The sequence below is a fragment of the Panthera leo genome, chromosome C2 (genome assembly GCF_018350215.1).
Source record: "Panthera leo isolate Ple1 chromosome C2, P.leo_Ple1_pat1.1, whole genome shotgun sequence".
Lineage (NCBI taxonomy): Eukaryota > Metazoa > Chordata > Mammalia > Carnivora > Felidae > Panthera > Panthera leo.
In genome coordinates this window covers 9,033,386-9,058,086 of record NC_056687.1, presented here as the reverse complement: position 1 = coordinate 9,058,086, position 24,701 = coordinate 9,033,386, and the positions used below count along the sequence as shown (strand labels likewise).

General features: G+C 48.2%; 1 protein-coding gene across 2 annotated transcripts; it reads left to right on the top strand.

Annotated features, from left to right (window-relative positions):
* The first annotated feature begins 3,548 nt into the window (after positions 1 to 3,548).
* Positions 3,549 to 24,693, top strand: CHAF1B (chromatin assembly factor 1 subunit B). Of its 2 annotated transcripts, none has more exons than XM_042903412.1 (14): positions 3,549 to 3,807; positions 4,559 to 4,752; positions 5,216 to 5,348; positions 7,464 to 7,581; positions 8,519 to 8,622; positions 11,067 to 11,163; positions 13,011 to 13,095; positions 14,270 to 14,363; positions 17,853 to 17,922; positions 18,021 to 18,112; positions 19,883 to 20,045; positions 21,519 to 21,881; positions 23,269 to 23,363; positions 23,909 to 24,693. In XM_042903412.1, exons 1-14 carry the CDS (start codon positions 3,654 to 3,656, stop codon positions 23,998 to 24,000), a joined length of 1,854 nt encoding a protein of 617 aa, XP_042759346.1. In that variant the 5' UTR covers positions 3,549 to 3,653; the 3' UTR covers positions 24,001 to 24,693. The 2 variants fall into 2 exon arrangements, with proteins under 2 accessions (XP_042759346.1, XP_042759347.1); XM_042903413.1 differs by having other exon boundaries at positions 3,729 to 3,807; positions 4,582 to 4,752.
* Positions 24,694 to 24,701: the final 8 nt, after the last annotated feature.

Below are 24,701 nucleotides of genomic sequence, written 5' to 3'. Positions count from 1 at the left end.
AGGCTCCAGGCTGAGCTGTCAACACAGAGCCCGACACAGGGCACAAATCCATGAACTGTGAGATCACAACCTGAGCCAAAGTTGGCCGCTTAACTGACCGAGTCCCCCAGTCACCCCTTTATTTTTTTTTTTAACATTTATTCATTTTTGAGAGACAGAGCATGAGTGGGGGAAGGGCAGGGAGAGAGAGAGAGGACAGAGAGAATCTGAAGCAGGCTCCAGGCTCTGAGCTGTCAGCACAGAGCCCAACATGGGGCTCTAACCCACTAGCGGTGAGATCATGACCTGAGCCAAAGTTGGACACTTAACCAGCTGAGCCACCCAGGCACCCAAGACGTATCTTTGAGTTAAATTACTGAACAGTGTCCTAAAGTATTTGTATCTTGGTTCAGGCTAATATAACAAAGATACCATGGACTGGGTGGCTTAAATAACAAACATTTATTTCTCACAGTTCTGGAGGGGAGGAATTCTAAAATCAAGGCACCAGCAGATCTGGTGTATTGTGAGGGCACTCTTCCCAGTCTGCAGTTGGCTGTGTCCTCTGTGATGGAGACCTGGGATAGGGTGGGGGTGGGGAGGGGAGAGAGTAGGAGTGGGCATGCCTGAGCTCTCACCAATCCCATGATGGGGGCTCCACCCCCATGACCTCATCTAAACCTTCTTACCTCCTTAAACCCCCAAATGTAGACACCACATTGGGGATTAAGGCTGCAACATACGAATTTTGGCAGGGGGCGGGGGTACACGTTCATTCTACAGCCCTTTGTATCATTTTACACTTCACTAGCAGTGTGCTAGAGGTTCTGTGCATTCAATTTCTCTCTCCTTTTCTAGTTTTCCTCTTTTTATTCTGATAAAATATGCTTAATATCTTTTCCTAACCCTGCACTGAACTTTCAATTTCTGATGTTAAATTTTAGTGCACTTCTATTTCCTATCATTTAATGTTTTATTAGAACATCCTCTGACTTTAGATTTTTATTCCAGAGTATTCATATTTAGAAAAGGGAATGATAGTAAAGTACATTCAGAGAAGTCTTTGTTTTTGAGGGCAGATTAAGATTTACTCCCTTTAGGGTTGCCTGGGTGGCTCCGTCAGTTAAGCGTTTGACTCTTGATTTTGGCTCAGGTCATGATCTAACAAGTTTTTGGGATCGAGCCCTGAGTCTGGCTGTGCGCCAACAGTGTGGAGCCTGCTTGGGATTCTCTCTCCGCCCCCTTCCTCCCCGTCCTGCTCTTGCAAAATAAATAAACAAATTAAAAAAAAAAAAAAAGATTTATTCCCTTTATATAAATTTTCGCTATATAAAGTTCTTGGGAGACCAAATAACTGTGGTCCCCTTAAGAGTGATGCAGTTGTGCTAAAATCAACACTTAGGGCCCAAAGTGAAGTTCAGTATCTAGTTGTTGAAGCATCTAGTTGGAATCACCTGCAGTCCAACTTGGTGCAAAACACTGAGGCCTCCATCAAACACCTTCCTTGCTTCCTCCCTCCCTCCCTCCCTCTCTCACTCCTTTCTCCCCTCCTTCTTTCCTTTCTTTTTTGAAAACATTTGACACATCTCAGATCCCCACTCTGGCAGGCAACAATGTCAAGCCCCAAAAATTTCCACCAAGAAAACCAACTCTTTGAGGTATATTTAGTACCTAAACGTGTGTGTGTGTGTGTGTGTGTGTGTGTGTGTGTGTGTATGTGTGTGTGTGTGTTTACTCTGTAGTCTAGAAGCCTGGCATGTTAGGAGATAATCAGGGGATTCCTTTGTGAATCAAAAACATTTGTCAGAAATGTGGAGAAACCTGATGGTTATGAGAGACACTGAACCACTGATGTCCAAACCAGACTGATTATCAGACTCACCTGGGATCTTGAGAAAATGCAGCACCCCCAACTCCCCAGGGTGCCCCTCTGCTGGATACTCTGAATCAGTGGGCTTAGGTAGGGCCAGGAATCTGTACTTTTGAAACAGCCAGAAAAGCTAAAGTACATATTAGCCATTCCCAGTCCAAGTTCTCTGAATCCCAGCAATGATTTAGGAGACAGGATCTAAAACTACATATCTGGGTTACATTATCCTAGCTTCTCATAGAAATCAGGCTTAAGGAGCCTCCAGTCATTCCTGTCAACATGAGACATCGTGACAATTTCTATACCTTTCATAAAATTGGCTAAAAGCATCAACCAGCATTTATATAAGAATCCACATTATTCTTTTTCCTGAAAACAGAAGCATTGGCTCCTCAGATGAACCTGTGTGTTCCTTTTATCAAGTAAGAGCTATGCATCCCAAGGTATTTGTTTCCTGGCCGCCTCAGAAGCTCACAGATAAATTGTCCCATTTGGAAAATTGTCCCATTTCAAAAGGCCTGCTGCCTCTATTTCTGCCTTCTGATTTACAACCTTATTTGAAAATGTTAAATTATGTTTTTAACAAGTGTTTATAACCACATCTGCTTATTGCAGTGTAACGTAAGCAATCCAGGCATGGGACGATCCGATAGCTTTGAATTCTCCAAAACGTTCTAAAAGCCAACATATATGAAAAACAAAATTCTCAATTTTTGTTTGCTAAAGGAATTAGAAACCTGTTTAAGTTTAGTGCACTGATATCCAGGGAGGGGGTGAAGGGAGAGGGAGAGACGGAGACGGGAAGGGTGGGGAGTGGGAGAGTCATCTGGGGGAGGCTGGCAGCCTTGTCTTATGCAAGGTTGCACAGGGCAGCACTCGTTTTGGAAAGTCCTTTGGTCTTGAAGACTCAGAAACCAGCATGAGAGTGTCCATTTGTCATCTCGTCCCAACCAAGCTCCCCGACAAATATACACAGAATTCCAGTTAATTTGTAATGAGAAAATTGCCTTTGAGACACATGAGCCCATATGACCTGCTCATTCATGTCTAAATGCTTCCGGGTTTTTGCTCCATCCATGCTTTCCCATCGCAGATCCCACTGCTCCCCCTTTATGCCTCTGTTGTCAACTGTGAGTTTCTTTAGCTTGAATTCCCATTTCCCAGAGCTGCGCATCCAAAACTATTACCTGAAGTCCATTTTAAATGCCCTCTTCAAATTTCCTTTGAGCCCTTAAATCCGAAATAACCGCGTCCTCAGAACTGTTAAGAGCACATTCATTGTTCGTTATACACCACTTTTCACTTTATCTTTTTAAAATAATTATTTGTGTGCAGGAAGCCAGAAGACCGTCTGCTTGAAACTCCAGAGATGGAGACAGGGCCTGATGCAGGTTACAGCTCTCAAATATTCGCTGTGAAAGAATACCAGTGACAGACGGGGTGGTCTTGGGCGGGTCTCAGAGTTATAGCCTGTCCACCAGTCGTACAGGGCCGTTCTTTTCCTTTAACTGGACTGTAAACTCCCTGAGAGTAAGTCTGAGTCAGTTTCGCTCTCCACTGCTTATCCAGCTCCGGCACAGGGTGCAGAGTCTAGCAGATGCTCAGTAAATGTTAAAAGAATTAATCAAAAAGGGAATAAATGATTGAATGAATGAGTCGATAACTCACCTATTCTTCCACCAATGCGTCGGTCGGACAGGTAATTAACTGAATTAGCAGCGGCCCAACGGGATTCCGAGGACTCCGCAGCTCTGGACCACCCTCTGCAGCCAGAGCAAGGGCGGGGCGCCAGGTAATCCCGCCCATGCGAAGGCGGGGGCTCCCCGAGAATCCCGCCTACAAAGAGGCGGGTCGTACCTGGAATCCCGCCCTCCCTGAGGCGGGGCCTGTGGCGCGCGGGAAGAAGCGTAAGCGGCGGCGGGAGCTGGCTGTGCAGCCGACTGACCGCGTCCCTGCAGGTATTGCTTCCCTGGCGCCGGCTCCGGCGTCCCCACGGTCTCCCCGGGGGGCCGAGCGAGAGCGAGAGGGTCTCGCTGAGGGCGGGCCGCGGGGTCCCGGCACAGCTCCGGACGGCGTGCGTTTGCGCGCCCTGCGGCTCCCCGCCCCGGCTCCGTGCGGCCTCCTCCCCGCCAGGCCCGCTTTCGGCTTTCCGGCCGAGCGCTTGGTCCCGTGCGGCCTGGGAACGGGGCTGGGGGTGGGGGGATGTCCCCTCTGGTTCCCTCGCCTCGGTTTTCTACCCTGGGCGACCCTCTCCTCCTGGCGGCCCCAGCCGCCTGGGAAGTGGGTGTCTCTCGAAGCCCCCTGACCCCCCCCCCCCCAAGCTGTCCACTTGTCCCGGCAGCTTCTCCCGGGAGGCCGCTAGCCCTGGGCAGCCCCTTCCGCCGCGCGACCCGGCCCCTGACTCTCCCCGAACGCCCTCCAACCCCCACTAAGCGGGGGCGGTCGCGCCGTAGGGTGGGCCCCTCGATTTCCTCTGCCTGGGTGTTCCATTTTGCTCTTTCCGGACCTAGCAGTAGAATAAACTTCCAACAGCCGCGGCTCAGCGAAGCATTTTAGGTGAACCTGCAAGGTGTTACATTAGAGGTCAACACTAACATCCTTTCCCACTACAGCGTGCATTTTTAATGGTTAGCAGGGCTCCTGGCTCATAATAAGTGTTCAGTACACCTTTCCTGCTATAATATTCAGTTCATTACCGACGATTTTCAGCTTTCCTCTGTCTTTGGGTAAAGAACGGTGCCCGACGGATTTGTGTTGCTCCATCAAGACTCGGGAGGATGAAAGTCATTACCTGCGAAATAGCCTGGCACAACAAGGAGCCGGTGTATAGCCTGGACTTCCAGCATGGCACCGCCGGGAGGATCCACAGACTGGCGTCGGCCGGTGTAGACACGGCGGTTAGGGTAAGTGGGGCGGTTAGGGTAAGTGGGGCGGAGAGAGAAAGGCCCTGGGAAGCACTACGGAGGGTGCATTGTCCATTCTTTTCTTTGAAACAAAAGTCAACAAACTCAAACCAATCCGTCATCTAGCCCAGAGGGATGAATTCTCAGGGCCTTGAGTGAACCATGAAAGCAAAAGAAAGCTTTGTTCCTTGAGTAATGTTTCCCAGATTGGTAAACGGGAGGCTCATTATTTTTAAGAATCCTGAGCCAGTTCCTGTTGGGGAACGGTTTGCAGGAGAAAGAGGAAGGAGGGAGGGCAGCAAGCCATGGAGTTGCTGGTTTATGTTTCAGAACAAAGTTCCATTTTACGTTTCAAAAGAAAAACTATTTTCTTACTGAAACTAAGCACAGTGTTGTTTTAGTAAGCACAGATTGGTAAGTGCTCACTGTATGTTTCCCTGAATGAATGTTTTGGTATCAACAGATCTGGAAGGTGGAAAAAGGACCCGATGGAAAGGCCATTGTTGAATTTTTGTCCAATCTTGCCCGCCATACCAAAGCTGTCAATGTCGTGCGTTTTTCTCCGAATGGGGAAATTTTAGCATCAGGAGGAGATGGTGAGTACTAGTATTATCCTTCAAAATTCCTTAGAAACCAGATACCTGTGTGTCTCATGTTAAATTGAGATTTGAGCTAGGTGTGATTAAAGAAAAATTTTTCTTTTAATGTTCATTTATTTTTGAAAGAGAGAGAGTGCGAGCGGAGGAGGGGCAGAGAGAGAGGGAGACACAGGATCTGAAGTGGGCTCCAGGCTCTGAGCTGTCAGCATAGAGCCCGACCCGACGCACGGCTCAAACTCACAAACGGTGAGGTCATGACCTGAGCCAAAGTTGGACGCTTAACCGCCTGAGCCACCCAGGTGCTCCTGTACCACTTTTTCATTTTAGGGGTCATTTGACCTCAGTGTGTCATTTAGATAGCTCAGTAAAATAGCGTTCTGGGGAGCATGAGGGGGTGGAAGACAGTAAGCTTAACCCGAAAAGACCTGTTTGACAATGGCCCCTCCCCAGCTTTCACCAGGATCCGCTGCCTGGTGGAGACCAGTAGGAAGGTGCCCACCATTTTGTCAGAGTCCCAACACAACTGTCCTGGCTTTCATTGCTAGTTTAGTATCTAAGTGATCACAGCCTTTCCCACATCTCTTTGTAATTAATTGATTCGCTGGGGGAGTATTGTCTGAATGATCCTCTAAATTATGTTTGTTTCCTGGGAATATATTGACTCCTATTTTCTGCTTGTGTTTACGTGGCATAAAGATTGCCTTGAATTTGTAGATTTATTTGGGATACGTTGCCATCTTCACAACATTAAATGTTAAACCCATAAAACTGGGACTTTTTCCTAAGCAATTTACTAACTCGTTCTTCCTTTTTCCTTAAGGATTTACTAAAAAGTAAATCGTTTTCCCACGCTTTGACACCAGAACAGTCTACAAGTTAGTACAAAATAAAACAGAAATCACAGACTTTGCAGGAGGAGGAAAGACACCTGGTTCAGTGCCACGGTGTCCAGGGTGTTTGTGCACAGAGGGAAAGGTGGGAAGTGGGGACTGTCCCCGGGGGAGGCTGACAGGCTGTCTTCTGAGAGGGTGTACAGGGCAGCACTTGGTGGGCAAAGCCCTTTGGCTTTGGGGGCCCAGAAACCTGTTAACGGTGGAGAGTGTCCACTTGTCAGTGTCAAGGCTGATCTCCTTTCCACCAAGCTCCTGGGATTCCAGTGCACTTGGAGTGAGAACACGTGTGCCCACACAGCTGGTGCGCTCATTGTCCTACTGGCATTCAGAGGGAGGCCAAGAGGTGCTCAGGCTTAGGTGGTGAGTTTGGAGTCAGAGCACAAGGGCTTATAGCACTCAGACAATTGATGACGTCAGGCCAAGGTACCTGCTGCATCCGTATGTGTAGCTAATGTGTCCGTGGCTTACTTTGTGCAAGGCATTGTGTTATAAGTGCTTTATGCATATTAACTCATTTAATCCTTGAGACAGCCCTATGAGGTAGGTATGCGGTTACCCCCATTTTACAGGTCAAGTGACTGAGGAGTCGAGATGCTAAGTCCTGCTGAAGGTTACACAGGAACCATTTGCCAGTCCTTGCCAGTGGCTCTTTGTGGCTCTTTGTTTTTTCCTATTCAGCTATTCATAGGTTATGCCTTAGGATTTGTGAAGGTAGTCAGCCACTTTGCAGTGGTGTTTTGCTGGCCTGGGGACCCTTCTGTTTAATTTGACCTTGTATAACACTTAATCTGGTGTGAGTTTGATTTTAGAGGTTGTTTTTTTTTTTTTTTTTTTTTTTTAAGGTTTATCTTATTTGAGAGAGAGGGACAGTGTGCACGAGCAGGGAAGGGGCAGAGAGTAAGGGAGAGAGAGAATCCCAAGCTGGCTGTGCACTGTCAGTGCAGAGCCCGATGAGGGGCTCCAACTCATGAACCGTGAGATCACGACCTGAGCTGAAACCAAGAGTCGGACACTTAACCCACTGAGCCACCCAGGCGCCCCAGATTCTGGAGTTTTAGATCAGAAGGCAAACCTGTTTTTCCTGTCAAAATTCTTAGAAGTCCGTCATTGTGACCATACTGTCTATTGAACAACATAAATAGGACTTCAAGCCCTAAAAGCCCAGAAATGAAGGAGCATGCAAAATGTGTGGCTTATCTTTCACTGAATCACTCCACAGATGCCGTCATCCTGTTGTGGAAGGTGAATGATAATAAGGAGCCAGAACAGATTGCTTTTCAGGATGATGATGAGGCCCAGCTGAACAAGGAGAATTGGACTGTCGTAAAAACCCTGAGGTAACTTGGACAGGGACCATGGGAGTGCCTTATCTAACTGCTCTGAGAGCGTTAAACTCACATGCATTTTTTTATTTAAAAAAAAAAGAATGTTCTTTTGAATAAGCTCTATGCCCAACATGGGGCTTGAACTCACAGCCCTGAGATCAAGAGTCCTATGCTTTACTGACTGAGCCAATCCAGGCGCCCTGCATTTTGACTTATATCGTACTTAAAAAAAATTTTTTTTAACATTTATTTATTTTTGAGACAGAGAGAGACAGAGCATGAATGGGGGAGGGTCAGAGAGAGGGAGACACAGAATCCGAAACAGGCTCCAGGCTCTGAGCCGTCAGCACAGAGCCCGACGCAGGGCTCGAACTCGCGGACCGCAAGATCATGACCTGAGCTGAAGTCGGACGCTTAACCGACTGAGCCACCCAGGCGCCCCACTTATATCGTACTTAAATCTTTTACTTACACAAGACAGAGATAAGAGAATCATTTTAAAAGCTAGAAACATGATTAAAATGGATTTTATTTCTGCTGTAAAATTTTCTTTAGTCAGATTGAATCAATTACAAAGATACAAGTACCTCTGAAGGTGGTAGATTATAGCTGCAGCTAATAGAGTTCCAGTGGAAATTTCTAAAATCCTATTTTTTTAAATATTTTTTTAAACTTTGAGAGACAGAGTACGAGCAGGGGAGGGGCAGAGAGAGAGAGAGAGAGAGAGAGAGAGAGAGAGAGAGAGGAAATCCCAAGGAGGCTCCACGCTGCCAGTGCAGAGCCCAACATGGGGCTCAAACCCACGAAACCGTGAGACCATGACCTGAGCTGAAACCAAGAGTCAGTTGAGCCACCCAGGAGCCCCCCCTAAAATCCTATTCTCGTGTATGGTCTCTGAGTTTGCTTACAAGTTTTTGATGTTTTTTTCTTTTTCTTCTTTGGATTGTAGAGGCCACTTGGAAGATGTGTATGATATTTGCTGGGCAACTGACGGGAATCTAATGGCTTCTGCCTCTGTGGATAACACGGCCATCATATGGGATGTCAGTAAAGGTAGCCGATACGTTTCTGTTCTTGTCAGGGGGAAGGATTTTCTAAGTGTCTAAAAAGCTAACCTACTTGACCTTTAATGGCATAAGAGTTTCTTTAGTGAACTAAAATAGGTATTTGGCTCAGTAGGGTAGGGATTAGCCTCCTGTATCATGGATCCAACTCAGAGTGGTCACGTGTATGAGGTTTTCTGAGTCACTGGTGCCAAAGCAAGGTCCATCCCATATGCTTGGGGGTGTAGACACGTTGGGGACAGGGCTAATGCCTGCCTTTGCAGAACTTAGGATCTCAGGAAGTTTAGCACGTCGTCATGATGGGGCATTGAATGGTCAGTGTTGGGAGAGGTAGGAGCTGGCATCCGTTTGAGGAGACAGAGGACAGCCGAGGACACCTCACTGCTTTTACAGGACCTGTTTTCTGTTTGGGGAGACAGGAGACACGTGAGAAGTTATAGAAATTGCCGTGAAATGCTTTGCCTGCCCTTTTTGCAGGCTGCGGATTCTCCCCCAGCCCGAGGGCCCTGGGGGGGAGTCAGGGCGGAGCGGGCATCCCACCATGCTGCCTGCACATCTGGTTTATCCACTCAGTGACAGTCTCTGTCCGCTTTAGGTCCCTGCCACCTGCCATCCAATCAGACCCCCTCTGTCTCACCTCACCTCTGTCATGCTACCCAGTCCCTGACTTGGGCAGAATGGAGGGCCGGTGTCCCTGTCTTCTTCTCTTCCCCACATCTGGCCATTGCCCTGGATAATTTCACCGTGTGCGTGGACAGTCCACCCAGCAGCCCCCTGAAGCCAGTTGTAATGACCTTGAACGTTGCCAGGTCTTGATATCCTACATGATCGTGGCTGCCATCTAGCGGGGTGTTAGTGATGGCGCTGGGAAGGGGCCGCAGAGTGAAAGGCCGATCGGAGAAGGTTGCTCCAAGACTTGAATGCGGGAGGGAAGAGGCTCCAGCCTGTGGGAGCAGCCAGTGCAGAGGCCCTGCGGGGAGCTGCTTGTGAGGCAGGACAGGTCCCGCAGAAAATCCCTCTTCAGAAAACCCTACTCACACACTGACCTAATGATAGCAGTTGTGGGTTAAAAAGCCTCTTGTGGGACACTTGGGTGGCTCAGTCGGTTAAGTGTCCCCAACTCTTGATCAGCTCAGGTCATGATCTCATGGTTCATGAGATCGAGTCCCGTGTCGGGCTCTGCGTTCACAGGGCAGAGCCTGCTTGGGACTTTCTCCCTCTCTCGCTGCTCCTCCCCTGCTCATGCTCTCTCTCCCTCAAAATAAATAAACTTTAAAAAGAGGGGCGCCTGGGTGGCTCAGTCAGTTGGGCCTCTGACTTTGGCTCGGGTCATGATCTTGCACTCTGTAAGTTTGAGCCCCACATCGGGCTCTGTGCTGACAGCTCAGAGCTTGGAGCCTGCTTTGGATTCTGTGTCTCTTTCTCTCTGCCTCTCCGCCTCTCATGCTCTCGCTCGCTCGCTCTCTCAAAAATAAATAAACATTAAAAAAATTAAAAAAGAAAAAAAGCCTCTGTTGTAAAACTCAGGGTCGTTTGAGAAGATGCTGTCACCCGGCTGCAGGCCACCTTACTCTCACAGACCCCCAAAAACACTGGCAAGAAGGCGAGGGGGAAGGAAAGTTAGCCTGAAGCACCCTCGCTGCATTTCACATGGAGGGCGGGTCCCAGGGTCACAGGAGTGTAGACCCCTCTGCAGAGAAGAGCCATTTGAGTTGTTTTTGTTTGTTTGGTTTTTAAGAATGGCCAGGGTTCCATAACTGCCTCTGCTTTTTATCTGGGTAATCTTTGCTGCTGGTTTTCTCTCTTTCCACAGAGTCCCTTTTCCATCACTGCTGGCTTTGCCCGGCCCTTGCCTCCCGCCTGGCCTGCTGTCCCCTCCTAACTAGTGGTGCTTCCTATGTCCTCTGTGACCCTCAGTCTTGTCTTCACGATGCAGGTCACTTCCCAGCCGAGTGTTCCTCTCGGCCGCACCTCGAATTCCCAGAACCTTTTCCTGATACACGAGGGTCGCTGTCACATATCTCTTGTCCTCGTCTTGCCGTTTTGGCATTGGACCTCACCCTGTAGACTTCTCAGTGACCCATTGTTCCGTGTGCCGAGGATCGGCTTACAAAACCTCCTTCATAGCCCCCCTCACCCTGCCCTGTAGGGAGAGCTGACCTCAGCTCGTGCCTTGCCGACCCTCACCGTGGCCTCTTAGCTGCCCCGTCTATACCATGCTCAGCTGGCTTGCCTTTTGATGGTGTGTCCCTCCCCCAAAGCAGCAGGCTCCTGGGGAGTGTGGGCCATGTAAAGTCCCCTTTGTCCCCCAAGAGCCTGACACGGCGCCTGCTAAATGACAGGAGGGTATGAAGGGCGCAATACTTAAACTGTACTTTATTCTGCTTGTGCTCGAGTAGGCTTTAGTAAAGCTGTCATGTGCTTTATTCGCAGGACAGAAGATCTCTATCTTTAATGAACATAAAAGTTATGTCCAAGGAGTAACCTGGGACCCCTTGGGTCAGTATGTTGCCACCCTGAGCTGTGACAGGTACGTCAGGATTTGGCAAGTTGTCTTCTCTGCTGGCTTGAAATTTCCTGCAGAGGGATTTTCGTCACCATTTACCAAAATCTGAAGCCCGGTCTAGCTTTGCTTCTTGTTCTTGGTTTCATGTCAAGCATTTGGTTTTATTGTTCCTCTCCCACCGTAACATGAAAGTGGAAACTAATTAGGGCAAGTGCCTTATATGTAGTACTTAGCAAATCTTTATTGAATGGGTGAATGAATGTAGAGGGAGTTTTGAATTGCATTTGAATTTCACGGACAACATTTGTTTATTGTTTTTCTTTTCTTTTTTTTTTTTTTTTTTTTTTTTTTTGAGACAGAGGGCATAAGTGAGCAAGAGGCAAGGAAAGAGGGAGAGAGAGAATCTTGTGAGCGGCAGAGAGAGAATCTTGTGAGAGGCAGAGAGAGAGAGAAGCGGGGCTCGTTCATAGGCAACGTTTAAAAAAAGTCTTTTATAAATACGACTTCTGCAAGAAGGGGTTGCTAGTGGTTGGGTTGGAATTTTCCCTTCCCCTTCCCTTCCCTCCTTCTTTCTTTCTTTAAAAAAGAAAAAAACTTAACATTTATTTTTGAGAGGCAGAGCATGAGCCGGGGAGGGTCAGAGAGCGAGAGAAACACAGAATCTGAAACAGGCTCCAGGCTCTGAGCTGTCAGCACAGAGCCCGACACGGGGCTGAAACCCATGAACTGCGACATTGTGACTTGAGCCAAAGTTGGACGCGTAACCGACTGAGCCACCCAGGCGCCCCTGTTTATTTATTTTTTTTTTAAGTTTGTTTATTTTGAGAGAGAAAGAGGGGGAATCTCAAGCAGGTTCTGCGCTAATGTGAGGCTCAAACTCACAACCATGAGATCATGACCTGAGCCGAAATCGAGAGTGGGACGCTTAACTGACTGAGCCATCCAGGTGCCCCTGGGTGTTTCGTGTTTTTTTGTTTTTTTGTTTAAAGATTTTATTTATAAGTAATCTCTACACCCACCGCAGGGCTTGAACTCACAACCCTGAGATCAAGAGTCTCCTGCCCCACCGACTGAGCCAGCCAGGCATCTTTCTTTCATTTTTTGATTATAGTTTACTACTGCAGTCATTTCAATGACTCCATTTAAGTTAATGTAAAAATAGAATATTTTGTCTTTCCCGAAAGAAGGTTTGTTGCGGTGTTTACTGGCCTCACTCATTTAATCGTATTCTTGGAACAAAGAACTAAGAATCAGAGGTGGTGGGTGTGCTACTCATCAGTCAAGATCATCCTTTTGAGTATTTTTCCAACTTCTTTTAATCATAACATGTTTGATTTCAGACGGCCCAGCAGTGTGGACGAGTTAGTGTTTATGAATCAAAGCATCTCCCGTGACGTTCCACGTACATTTATTTTCTGATCTGTATGTTTTATTCGGGCAGTTGGGAGTGAAATGACCTGATTAGCTAGTGGGAATAATACGAATTAGCAAGAAGCAAATTTATCTGTTGGTGTTTTCCTGACTTGCAAATCCCTGAGGGTGAGACCGTTCAATACAAGAGAAATGTCACTGCAGTCCTACAAACTGCCCCTGGGCCAAGTGTCAAGGCCCGAAAAGGCGAGGCCTGACGAGCATCTTACTTGACAAGTTGAAACACTCGATAAAAAGTGAAGTTCTGGCCCGTTTCCTCACTTCATTAGTGACCTCCTTTGGGTGGCTTGCTTCTGTCATAATGAGTTAAGTGGGACAGTCATAAATGGTCTTGGAGGCTGACCTGGTCTAACCGGCCTGCAGTTTTGATGCTAGATTGTTTCTGTGTGGAACACTTCGTTCACTAGAAGAGATGAGTCAGAATGTTTTTCTTTCTTTAGGATCCTCAGGGTGTACAGCACCCAGAAGAAACGTGTGGCTTTTAATGTCTCAAAGATGCTGTCTGGAACAGGGGCCGAAGGAGAGGTATGAAGTGTTGACTTTCTGTGTTAGCAGTGCTTCAGGAAGTCACGAGCTCCTCCGTGTCCTACAGCTAAGTCCCTGGTCTCAGGCACCTGACACTTGCACTACCGTGTGCTTCCTCAGGTCCAGCCAAGGCTCAGTTAGCGTGTTGGGCTGGTCTGCATGGAAATGCGGACATCCGGGGGCCAGGGGAGAGCTGCCGATGGTGGGTAGAGGTGTCCAACCCCAGCTCACTGTGGAGTCGCCCGGAAGCATTAAGAGACATGTGTGCCTGCCCCCCACCCCCCAGGCGTGTGTGATTCGCTTGGCTTGAGGTAGGCAGGGCCTCTGGGATTCTGAGGTGTAGGGAGAGTCGCGAGCGTCTGACCGAGGGGGACCCGGCACTATGCCGCAGGAAGGCGGCAGCGGGCAGTAGGCCGTCTTGGCAGGTTTAGAGCGAATGCTGCCTGCAGGACCGTGGGCACCCGGCCAGCGGTCCCAGAGGAATCAAGACCACGGAGGCAGGCACTTAGACAAAAGGGAGCAGGTTGGTCACTGGAACCAAAAAGGGATGTGGTGCAAACCTGGGCCTCAAGCAGCTGGCGGGGCCAGGCGGGCCACGAGCTGACAAAATGGGGAGCTCATGTACGGTAAGGAGGGTACTGCCGGGTCTTTGGGTCCTTGAGACTTAAATGCTTCATGTTTATCCAGTGGCAGTGAGTGGGAGCAAAAACCGTTCCACGCAGGTGTTCAAGAAAGGTTTGAAAAGATGGGATTACCAGTTTAAGAGCGGACTAGTTTATAAGAGGTGTTCATTAAGTTGGAAATTCTAAGTGGACGCACACATCATCCTGCTTTTCTCCCCGGTCTCATTGTCCAGACACACCGCTCTTGACAGTGCACGGTGTTCTCACGGAGGCTTTTTAAAAAGATAACTGTACGACCACAAACATGCACATAGACCTGTACGCACGTACGACTTTCTGTAACGCAGGTGGGCAGTGAATCTTTGTGAGCGATCACTCTTGCGGTCTGGAGTGATTTCATTTGTACTATATTTCCCCTGTTATGTGAGTGTAATAAATGACACTATATAAAGACAAAAAACAAAAAACTGGTAAACCTTTATTGTGAATGTAAAGATTTGGATTAAAAGAAAAAAAAGATTTGGATTAATGTTTAAACTTGTGTGCCACAGGTCCGAAGTTACCGGATGTTTCACGACGACAGCATGAAGTCATTCTTCCGTAGACTCAGTTTTACCCCTGATGGATCTTTGCTCCTCACACCAGGTGGGTTTGACAAGCTTTCGATTTGAGGCGTGATGGCAGCGGTGGGTGATTCCAGTTGCCGCTTGTCAGCTCAGTGAATCCTGATGAAAATAGCGACCCCCCCAGCTTGTTCAGACATTGAAACCTCCAGGGGAGCTTCCGGGAGCACTGGTCCCCGGGTTCCACCCCCAGAGACGGTCTGATTGGTCCGGGGTGTGTGTGGTCTAGGTTTTGGAATTTAAAAAATTTCCAAGTAGTTCTGATGTGCAGAGAAGTTGGGGAGCCACTAGGCTAGTGTGACAGACATTTTGCTCTTAGATTTAACTTAAAAAAATGTTAATGTCTTTTCACTAGGCATGTATGTAGAGGTCATAGCGCCAAAGCTAAAAGAGGTTTCTTGTTTCTATTCTGAATGAAGCAGTCTGTTGTGGCAGGGACAAGTTTGGTTGGAATAACTTGAGTATGACGAAACCACAGAATCAGCAAGGACAAGACAGGTTCATTGTCTACAGGAAGGCATGATGTTAAGCCCAGCAGCGTCAGCCGGGGCACTGACTGCCAGGGTGTTCTTAGAAGAATGTCTTCTGCTCTCCGTGGCTCGGGTCCCATCTTTTGTATGAAGGCGATCACCTAACGCAGGGCTGGGCCAAACAGGAGGGCACAGGTCAGGTTGGCCACTAAGTATTCCAGCCCGGTTGGGCAGAGGAGGCCTGAGAGGGTGTGAATTGTACATGCATACTTGTGATGCCTTCGGACATCGGGGATCATGTGGGAGTGACATTGACCTGGGGAGGGGGTGTCTCAGGATCAGCAACAGGTGGTTGGTAAGTATATTAAAAGTTGCTTACTAAACTCAGTGACAAATCTTTACTAAATGACCACTCTAAAAACATTGTGTTAGAATCAGGTATCGGATGTCTGCTTTTGCCATTATTATTCTTTGTGGTGTTAATACGTGCAGGAAGAGGAGAGAATGAAATTATAAAGATTGGAAAGAAGAAACCTTGGTGTTAAGATTATGTTTCTAGAAAATCCAAGAGATTTAAAAATATCAGAATAAAAAAATCTGATAAGGTGGCTGGATACTATCTATGAAATACTTAAAAATCTTCTATACTGGAATATGCACTTAGAAATATAAAAAGGAAAATTATTCCACTCATAATGCAAACCCCACAAAACATGGGAAAAAAATTTAATAAAGGCACAAAGACTTTATGAAGACTAGAAGATCTTGTTGAAGATTGTAAAACAAGTTCTGAACGAATAGAGATCTCAAGTTCTAAAAATTAACATACGCATTGATTTCCAATTAGGATCCTATTAGAGGCTTTTGGTTTACTTTTAGTTGGACAGCCTGCCAGCTCCGTTAGGAGAATAAATGCTGAAGAATAGATTTAATTTTTTTTAAGTTTATTATTTTTGAGAGAGAGAGAGCATGAGCAGGGGAGGGGCAGAGAGCAAGGGAGAGAGAGAGTCCCCAGGTGACGCCACACAGCATGGAGCCTGATGAGGGACTTGAACTTAGAAACTGAGAGATTGTGAACTGAGCCAAAACTAAGAGACGCTTAACCAACTGAACCACCCAGGCGCCCCAAGAATAGATTTAAAAGTATGAAAAATAGGAATAATACTTGAGCAGGCACTTTCCTAAATGTCAGCAGATACTATGGTGCCACTGTTATCAAATCAATATGGTTATTGGCATAGGAATAAACAGATTAGTGAACCGGAACAGAAAATCCCGAAATAGATCCCGAGATAAGGAAATCTGATAGAGTGGGAAGAATGAATTATTGAGCGAATGGTGCTAGAGGACCCAGCTGTCTGGAAGGAAATTCTATTGGACTCTTAACTTACATATGAAAATAAATTCCAGGTGAAGTCAATACTTAAATCTAAAAGGTGAAAACGTAGGAGGACATCCTAGGGCCAGGGAAGACAGACGGAGACAGGAATCCTGGAAGCTCTGGAACGATGGGCCTGTTTGCGTTTGACGGGGAACTTTTGTACGGTGGAGGCCCAGTAAGCGAAATCAGTTGGCAAGTGATGGAACTGGAAAACGCCGTTTACGAGACAGGAAAGAGAGAGCTTACGTATGTCACGTTCAGCGGCTCTTCCAAATCGATGAGAGAAAAAGAAAAACCCAGAAGAAAAAGATGAGTGAAAGAAACAAGAAGGCAGTTTGTAGAGGAGCAAATTCACGTGTTCAGCACCCACAGGGAAAGGTTTGGACCCTCAGTGATAGAGAAATACAAAATAAAGTGACCTACGATTAGGGATTTCTTTATTCTTTTCAGACTAGACAAAAGTGCAGATCTCCCTGGCTGATGGCCATGCAGAATGTGGGTATTGCTGCAGGAACGTGAATTGTTACAGCCAGTTTAGAAAACAGTTTGGAAACCGTTAAATGCATGTACCTTTCAGCCCATCTGTCCCCACCCCCCACCATCTTAAACTCTGTCTTTAAGAAATGAAAACCTAGTACATAAAGATATATCTTCCACGATATTTATTGCAAGTATGGCTTGTAGTCGTGAAGAATAATACCGATGAACAAGATGGGTGGATGAATTACGGCATTTTCATACCAGTGAACGTGGGGCAGCTAGTGAAGATACATCATCCAGGTTAGCTTTCGAGGGTGGTTGACTGAACAGAGCAACAGAAGCGAAGGAATAAACGAGATCCTGTTTTTGTGAACTAGGCTAAAAGCCCCACCCTCTGAATATATACGCGATGGAGTTGTAACTGGTTGTTGGTTGTGCGAGCAAAGAGGAAAGAGGACACAGTGGTTTGTTCAGATGGCGGATGTGGGGCTGGAAGGGTGGGCTGAGTCGAAGAGACTACTTGACGGGGTCTCTGCCCACCCTTCCCCTCCCCACAGCGGAGACGAAACGGTCACATGTGAAATGACGTGTGTGTGTGTGTGTGTATCAGGAAAGATACTGCTGTATGGTTGACAGTCATTCTGTGGCCGGGTCTGGCCTGGTTGTAAGGTCATCCCAGGGTGAGTGTGTAGAAGAGCTCAAACATGGGCTCCCCCCAGAGCAAGGTCAGCTGCTTCATGGGTTGGGGGTGCAGTGGAGGCCTGGGTCTCCCGGCAGCCTCCTGGCCGCACCAGGCAGGTGGGAAAGGCTAGTGGCAGGCCCTGGCTGGCTGGCAGCCAAGCTCAAATCCAGCGGACACAGTGGGGTGATACAGTGAGAGCGCTTCTCCAGCAGGAAGTGACTGGCCTCCCAGACGGAGGCCTGCCCGGTTCCTCCTGCCCAGGCCTGAAGCCCCCCCGAGCAGGTGGGCTGCTCAGGGGGAGGTGACAGGTCAGTAGAGCTGGAATAAGAGCTGAGCCCAGCCTGGGACCGTGTGTATTTGTCCTCAGTCACAGAAACACTGTCCAGGGCACGTGGCTATGGGGAGAAATGTTTTACAGGCCAGGGTTGGATGCTCTTGAGTGTGTCTTCTTTCATCTAGTAAAACCTCACCTCTCTCTCTCTCTTCCTGCTTCCCCAGCTGGATGTGTGGAGTCTGGAGAAAATGTAACAAATACCACCTATGTTTTCTCCAGGAAGAATCTTAAAAGGTATGCAGTGGAAGAAATCGTTGAAATGTTTACCCTTTCTTTTTGTTTTTGGTGAGTAACGGTGCCCTCTTCTAAGAAGGCCATGACCGATCTTTTAGGCCCATCGCTCACCTTCCCTGTCCTGGCAAAGCGACGCTTGCAGTTCGCTGCTGTCCCGTCTACTTTGAGTTGAGGCCGGTGGTGGAAACAGGTACGTTAGAGCCATGGTGGTTGTGTTAGGTCTTCGCTGAGGCAGGTCACCAGGCTGCGGGGGTTGTGATGCGGGCTTTCTCCCGTGGGGGGCACGGCTCTGTGGGTTTGGTGCGGTTGAGTTACCGTGAGGAGCAGGAGCAAAGCCCGAGGTTATCAAAATTGTCCAGTGTTCATCTTGTCTAGAATATGCTGTCTTCGCTTCACCTTTAAAGGAATGAAAGTAATTTTTTTTAATCCAGAGCAGATTGAATGTCGTTCAGTATCCGTTTCCTATGCAGTAAAATGTTTTTTTTAGTTTTTTTTTCCCTCAAGGTTTTTCTCATTATCAGGGGCTTTAGTCGGATTCTGATGGGCCTTGGTGTAATTTTCTCAGGCTTCTTGTGCTTGGGGTTCATTGAGCTCTTAGATCTATGGGTTTATAGTTTTCATCACCTTTGGGGAATTTCAGCCGTTACAGTGTCAAATGTCTTTTCTGTCATCCCCCTTCTTGCCCACAAGGGGCTCCGCTTACACGTGCGTTAGGCCATTTGAGGTTAGTCCCGGGTTTACTGACTATCTGCTTGCTTTTTCCCTTCTCAGTACTTCCGTTTTCTGTACTCTGTGTCCCATGTCTCTACTTAACACACTCCATCCTTCCTCCTCTTGAACATGTAGGATAGTTTTTGTAATAACTTTTAATGACTTTGTGTACAAAGGATTCGTTTTGATTTTTTTTTTCCTTCATTGTGGGTCATATTTTCTTTGCACGTCTAGTAATTTTTCATTAGATGCCGGACATTGTGAATTTTACCTCCGTGGATGCTGGGTTTATTTTTATAAATATTCTTGAGCTTTGTTCTGGGAGGCAGTGAAGTTACTCGGAGACACCGTGCCGCTTATCCTCGTTCGGTGGGACCACGGCAGCATGTGGTCCACAGCTAATTTCCCCACTGCAGAAGCAGAGCCGCCTGAGTAATCGGTGCCCCGTGAAATAGGTTTCCCACTCTGGGTGGAGGAACACGCTCTGTCTGGCCTTGCGGGAGCTTCGGGAATGACTCTTTCCTGTAGTTCTTGCTCTGGCCTCGGGTGGTTTCCTCACTTGCAAGTGCTGATCAGTGCTCAGCTGGAGACCTGAGAGGGCCTGTAGGTCTGTGCCTGTGAACTCCAGCTGCCCGGGCCTCCCTGCTTCATCCTCTACCTCTCCCTCTCCCGGGCCTGGCAGCTCCAGGCAGCAAGCTGGATGTAGGATTTCCTCCTTGACTTCCCATCCCTCAGAGATCACTGTCCTCAGTGCCTGATGGTCAGAAGTCTTGGAAAACATTTTGTAGATTTTGCCTGGTATTTCAGTTGCTTCGGGTGGGAGGGTAAGTCAGGTCCCTCTTCCTCCAAGGCTGGAAGCAGCTGTTTTAAGCTTTTTAATCCTTTTATGTGAATGAATGTAATTAACTGGAAGCTTGAAATCACCTTAATAAAATGTTTCTAGGTTACCCTTATTTTTCGTATCAGAAAGGACTTGTTCTATTCACAGGTTTTTTTGTTTTTACCCCCACCTTTTTGGACCTTGGGTGCCCCTGAGTCTTGAATCAGGACACGGTGTCTTCATCAGGTCATGTGTGGTTGTCCTTTATTCCCATATAAACTAAAGGACTGATTTTTTTTTTTGTAAAGCACATAGCAAACTAGCCTTCAGTAAAATGATGTCATTTCCGTCTCCTGAGAGAGGGCTTTTGGGAATTTGTTTCCTCTGGCTTCTGTTTTCCGCCCTTTGTCCCTGTTTTCACCCGAGCAGACAGAGCATCACAGGAGCCGGGCACGGAGTTGGTGCACCTGCCCTACCGCCTGGTGTTTGCTGTGGCTTCTGAAGACTCTGTGCTCTTGTACGACACCCAGCAGCCGTTCCCTTTTGGCTACGTGTCTAACATACATTACCACACCCTGAGTGATGTCTCCTGGTGAGTGGCCGGTGGTGAGGGAGGGTGGGCGGAGGCCACAGTGTGCAGGGGAGGGGTGCCTGGAGTAGAGCCTTGGGGCAGGGAGCATTCCAGCGCTACAGGTGGCTTTTTTGGCCGGTGTTTACCAATTCTTTTTATTTTTTTTAATTTTTTTTTTTAAGTTTATTTATTTTTGAGACAGAGACAGAGCATGAATGGGGGAGGGGCAGAGAGAGAGGGAGACACAGAATCGGAAGCAGGCTCCAGGCTCCGAGCCATCAGCCCAGAGCCCGACGCGGGGCCCGAACCCACGGACCGCGAGATCGTGACCCGAGCTGAAGTCGGACGCTTAACCGACTGAGCCACCCAGGCGCCCCTCTTTTATTTTTTTTAATTATTTTTTTTTAACTTTTTTTTTTTAAGTTTATTTAAAACAATTTTTTTTTTCTGGGGTGCCTGGGTGGCTCAGTTAGTTAAGAATCTGACTTTGGCTCAGGTCCTGATCTCGTGGTCCGTGAGTTGGAGCCCCGCATCGGGCTCCGTGCTGACGGCTCAGAGCCTGGAGCCTGCTTCAGATTCTGTGTCTCCCTCTCTCTCTCTGCACCCTCCCCTGCTCGCTCTCAGTCTCTCTCAAAAATAAACACTAAAAAAAAAAGTTTTTTGTTTTTTTTTTTAAACTTTTTTTCTAAGTTTATTTTGAGCGAGGGAGAGCGAGCACGCACGCATGCCCATGCAAACGGGGGCAGGAGACAGAGAATCCCAAGCAGGCTGCAGCAGAGCCCTGATGTGAGCAGGGCTCAAACTCATGAACCTCAAGATCGTGACCTGAGCTGAAGTCAGATGCTTGACAGACTGAGCCACCCCGGCACCTCTTACCAATTCTTTTTAAAGGAAAGCCGTTTCTAATTTGCAATAATACTGCTTCCTTTTGTAACAGAAACATCTGAATGATGCCATTCAGTTGCCCCAGGGGTTCCTCTGATTCTCAGACTGAGGGAGGGGGTACCCTTTGGGCTCCCTGCTTGTTGGGGGCTTGCCAGGCCCTCTGGGCTTGCAGGAAGCCCGCACCCACGAGCTCCTGGCACCCAGAGCTGCACCCGGGGAGTCACCCTGCGCTCCGCCTCCTGCCGGTGGGGTCCTCTGAGCCCCTGGGTTCCTGATTTGCGCCCAGCTCTGCCTGGGCCTGCTCCCCTACCGTCTCTTCCTTGCTCTTTACAGCCTTTTTTCTCCTTTTCGTTTTATCTTGGGGGGAGAAAAACCAAAAAAAGGAAAGGCCCTCACACTTTCATCCAGGTGAATTCGATGACAGTCCTGAGATACCGCGGTGCCCGAGAAACGCGATGGGGTTGGGAAACCAAGGGCGGGAGTGGGGAGCCCACCCAAAGCCTATGATTTTGCTTGAACTGCCATGGTGTCACTAGTCATGAGAGCCTGACGAGGGGCCCATAGACTTGGGTTCGGTTTCTAACCTTTTGTCCTGTTTGGGGAACAAAGGTCCAGCGATGGGGCCTTCCTGGCCATTTCTTCCACGGATGGCTACTGTTCGTTTGTGACATTCGAGAAGGATGAACTTGGAACACCTTTGAAAGAGAAGCCGGTTTTAAGCGTGGGAACTCCCGATACAGCAAAGAAAACGAAGAGTCAGCCACACCAGGGGTCTTCGCCAGGCCCCAGGCTGGTAGAGGGGACCCCCAGCAGCCCCTGCACCCCCCCGCCTCAGGCAAGACCATCTCCAGCCCCAGCAGCGCCTTCTGAGGAGAAGAAGGCCCTGCAGCCCAGCACGCAGAATCCCAAAGCACCCCCATCCCGGAGGGTCACTCTGAACACGCTGCAGGCCCGGAGCAAGACAACACCCCGGTAAGAACCTCTGATGGAAGAAGAAGTCGTCACTGCGGTTGGCCAACAGGAAGCCACCAACCTTTAATGGGGGAAATGCCAGAAGTACGTCACACTGCTGCCGGAGACCTCGCTAACCGTGACCTCCGCTGCGTCCCCGCTTCTGCCTCTCAGGCCGGCTCCAGACCCTGCCTCACCCTTTGTCCCGGAATGTCTAGCCTGCCCCCGGAGGCCAGGGCCCCGAGCACACTCTGCCCTAGGGGCCTCTCTGCCCTTACCTTCCTCCGGGAGCCCCAGCCATCTGTGTCCCTGGTGACACTGGAGTCTCCCTGGATGTCCCTGCAGCCCTTCCTCTGCCATAACGTATCACATTCGGTAGCAGGAGTTTGGTTAGGCTTCTGTTTTCCCTGTCAGGTTATCAGCCCCTTAAGGCAGGAAGCGGTTCCCCAGTCATCACCTGTTTTCTCCTGCCCAGAACAGTCATGGGCACTGAGCAGCAGGCGGGAAAATCAAAGGAACATCCTTAGTAGGCAGTTTTTACTGCATCTGTGGACTGGCTCGTGGTAAGCAGTGTCTCTGCAGTGATAGTGTCCCCAGGTGATGCTGCAGGTGTCTCTGTCCCTGTTCACGTCACTCTGGCTCCTGAGCCCGCCTGAGTTCCCCGCCGGTGCTGCAGACAGAGCCCTTCTGTTGTGCACGGCAGCTGGTGTCCAGGGGTCTTCCTAGGACTGGAAGTCCCCCGTCTGACCCTGGGGGAGTCCTGGGGAGGGAGCAGATGACAAGCACCACGTGTCTCTCGCTTCCTCGGCCCTGCCCGGGACTTCACTCGCCAGTCTGTAATCTGGATTACATGTAGCGTTCGGCTCTTCTCGGGTGTCTGAGTTCTGCAGACTAGCAACCTTTTTTTTTGTTTTTCTGTGTTTTTTGGTGGAGGAAGGGAGTGGGAAGGTGTTCTTTCAAATACTCTTATGAAACCTTTCCCCTCTTAATTTCTTGGGGTCGTCTTCTGTTGTAACTTAAAAAAAAATAGTTGTTGAAAAAGAAGATTGGATTTTAAACAAGAACTGTGTTTCAGAGCTTTCCGTAGTAGAAACCGTTGTCGGCTAGCCTTGTATATGCGGTGTCCAGCGATGTGTTCAGCGTACCACTGCAGATCAACAAAACACAGGTTTTGAAACTTTTAGGTGACTAGCGATTGACTATCGTAAGCCTAATGATTGAACTTAGTACATGAACATAATCCTTAGTTACTAAGTGGGCACATCGACATTTAATGTCTACATGGTATGATTAGCTGAAAATTTTTCATGTTTCTTTTGGGTAGTTTTGAAATTTGGCATCATCATAAACGATTCTTAGGATACTAATGAACCATGTACCTCTTTCCTACTTTTTTTTTTTAATCAAGGAGGATAAATTTACTACCCTTAAAGACAGAGACTCCACCGAATTCTGTACCAATTAGTATAATCTCCACCCCTTCCACAGAAGAAACTGAACCAGGTAAGTGATACTGTTATTTTAATAGAATTCAAGACATTCTTCTTTGTTCTTTTGGAAATTAACCACCTAATTTTAAGTCAGTTCTGAGAAAGCAGGGATGTATCTTATTAGACCGTCATTCAGATTCACTGGCTGCCTATTCTCGGCAGGGAGAGCACCTTTCCGCGCAGGCATTCAGGGAGCTGAGTAGGTGGCAGGTTCCGGAGTGCTGTAGGGTCAGGGTTCTCCACCTGGGCACCATTGACAGTCTGGGTCAGATGATTCTGTGTGTGGGGGCTGTCCTGCAAGGGTGGGGTGCTTAGCACCTCTGAATGCTGATACCCATTTGTCCCCCCACCCCCGCCCCAACTTGTGACATTTTCCAGTGTCCCCAGACATTGCCCAGGTGAGATCGCCCCCAGTTGAAAACCACCGGATCCTTTCCCTTATGTTCAGATAGGACCCTTGGTATCTTGTCTGGGCACAACATTTATTTTGTGAATATCAGCTCTTAATTTTAAACAAGTGTTCGCTTACTTGCCAACCTGCGCTTGTTAATGTTCTAGGGACGCCCGGGGACCCTCAGGACAGTCCTCTGGAGCCCAAGCGGCCTCGGCTTGGTGAACACAAAGGAAGTTCCCAAGGTCTGGAGCCTTGAGGAGATCTGTCTGCTGCTCGAAGGCTGCCAGGTCTGGGGACCCCCGTGCACAGAGAGCGGGGGCCAGGCCGGGGACACCGGAGACCAGTGGCAATAGGCAGAGCCCGATGGATACTCGTGAATTGTTTACTGTAACAGAAGATACACACGGACCGGTTTTTCTCCAGAACTGTGTTTGCACTTGTATTCAAGACACATGCTTACCTCGGAGCAGTGAACGTTCTCATAGACCGGATCTTCTTTTGAGTTTCTGAAACTGGAGCGGTTCAGCCTTGTCTAGTGTGGAACAGGGAGTCCGTCCTTGAAACACTTACAGGGAAAGTGCAGACGCTTTGCGAGCAGACCCTTCCCAAAGCTGGCATGAGAGAGGAGAAAGTTATTTGAGAAGGTTTCTTCTGCTGATGTTCCCTTCTGAATAGTTGGTTTTTAGGAGTTAGTTTCCTTTCCGACTGTAAAGGTAATAAAAATGCTCGTGCTGGAAAGCTAGCGAGAATAAAGTAGGAAAAACAGGTCCAAGATGGGACTCTGCCCCCCTCTTCCTGCTGGAAGGAACCGTGTTGCTATGTTGGCATATTTATTTCCTTTTTTTTTTTTCCCCCCCCAGGGAGAGAGTGGAGATTTCCCTTTAGAGTTTGGTATCCAAATAGGTTAACTTTTCAGATCGATTTTTCAGAATAAAAGAACTTTTCCTGAGCAGTTTT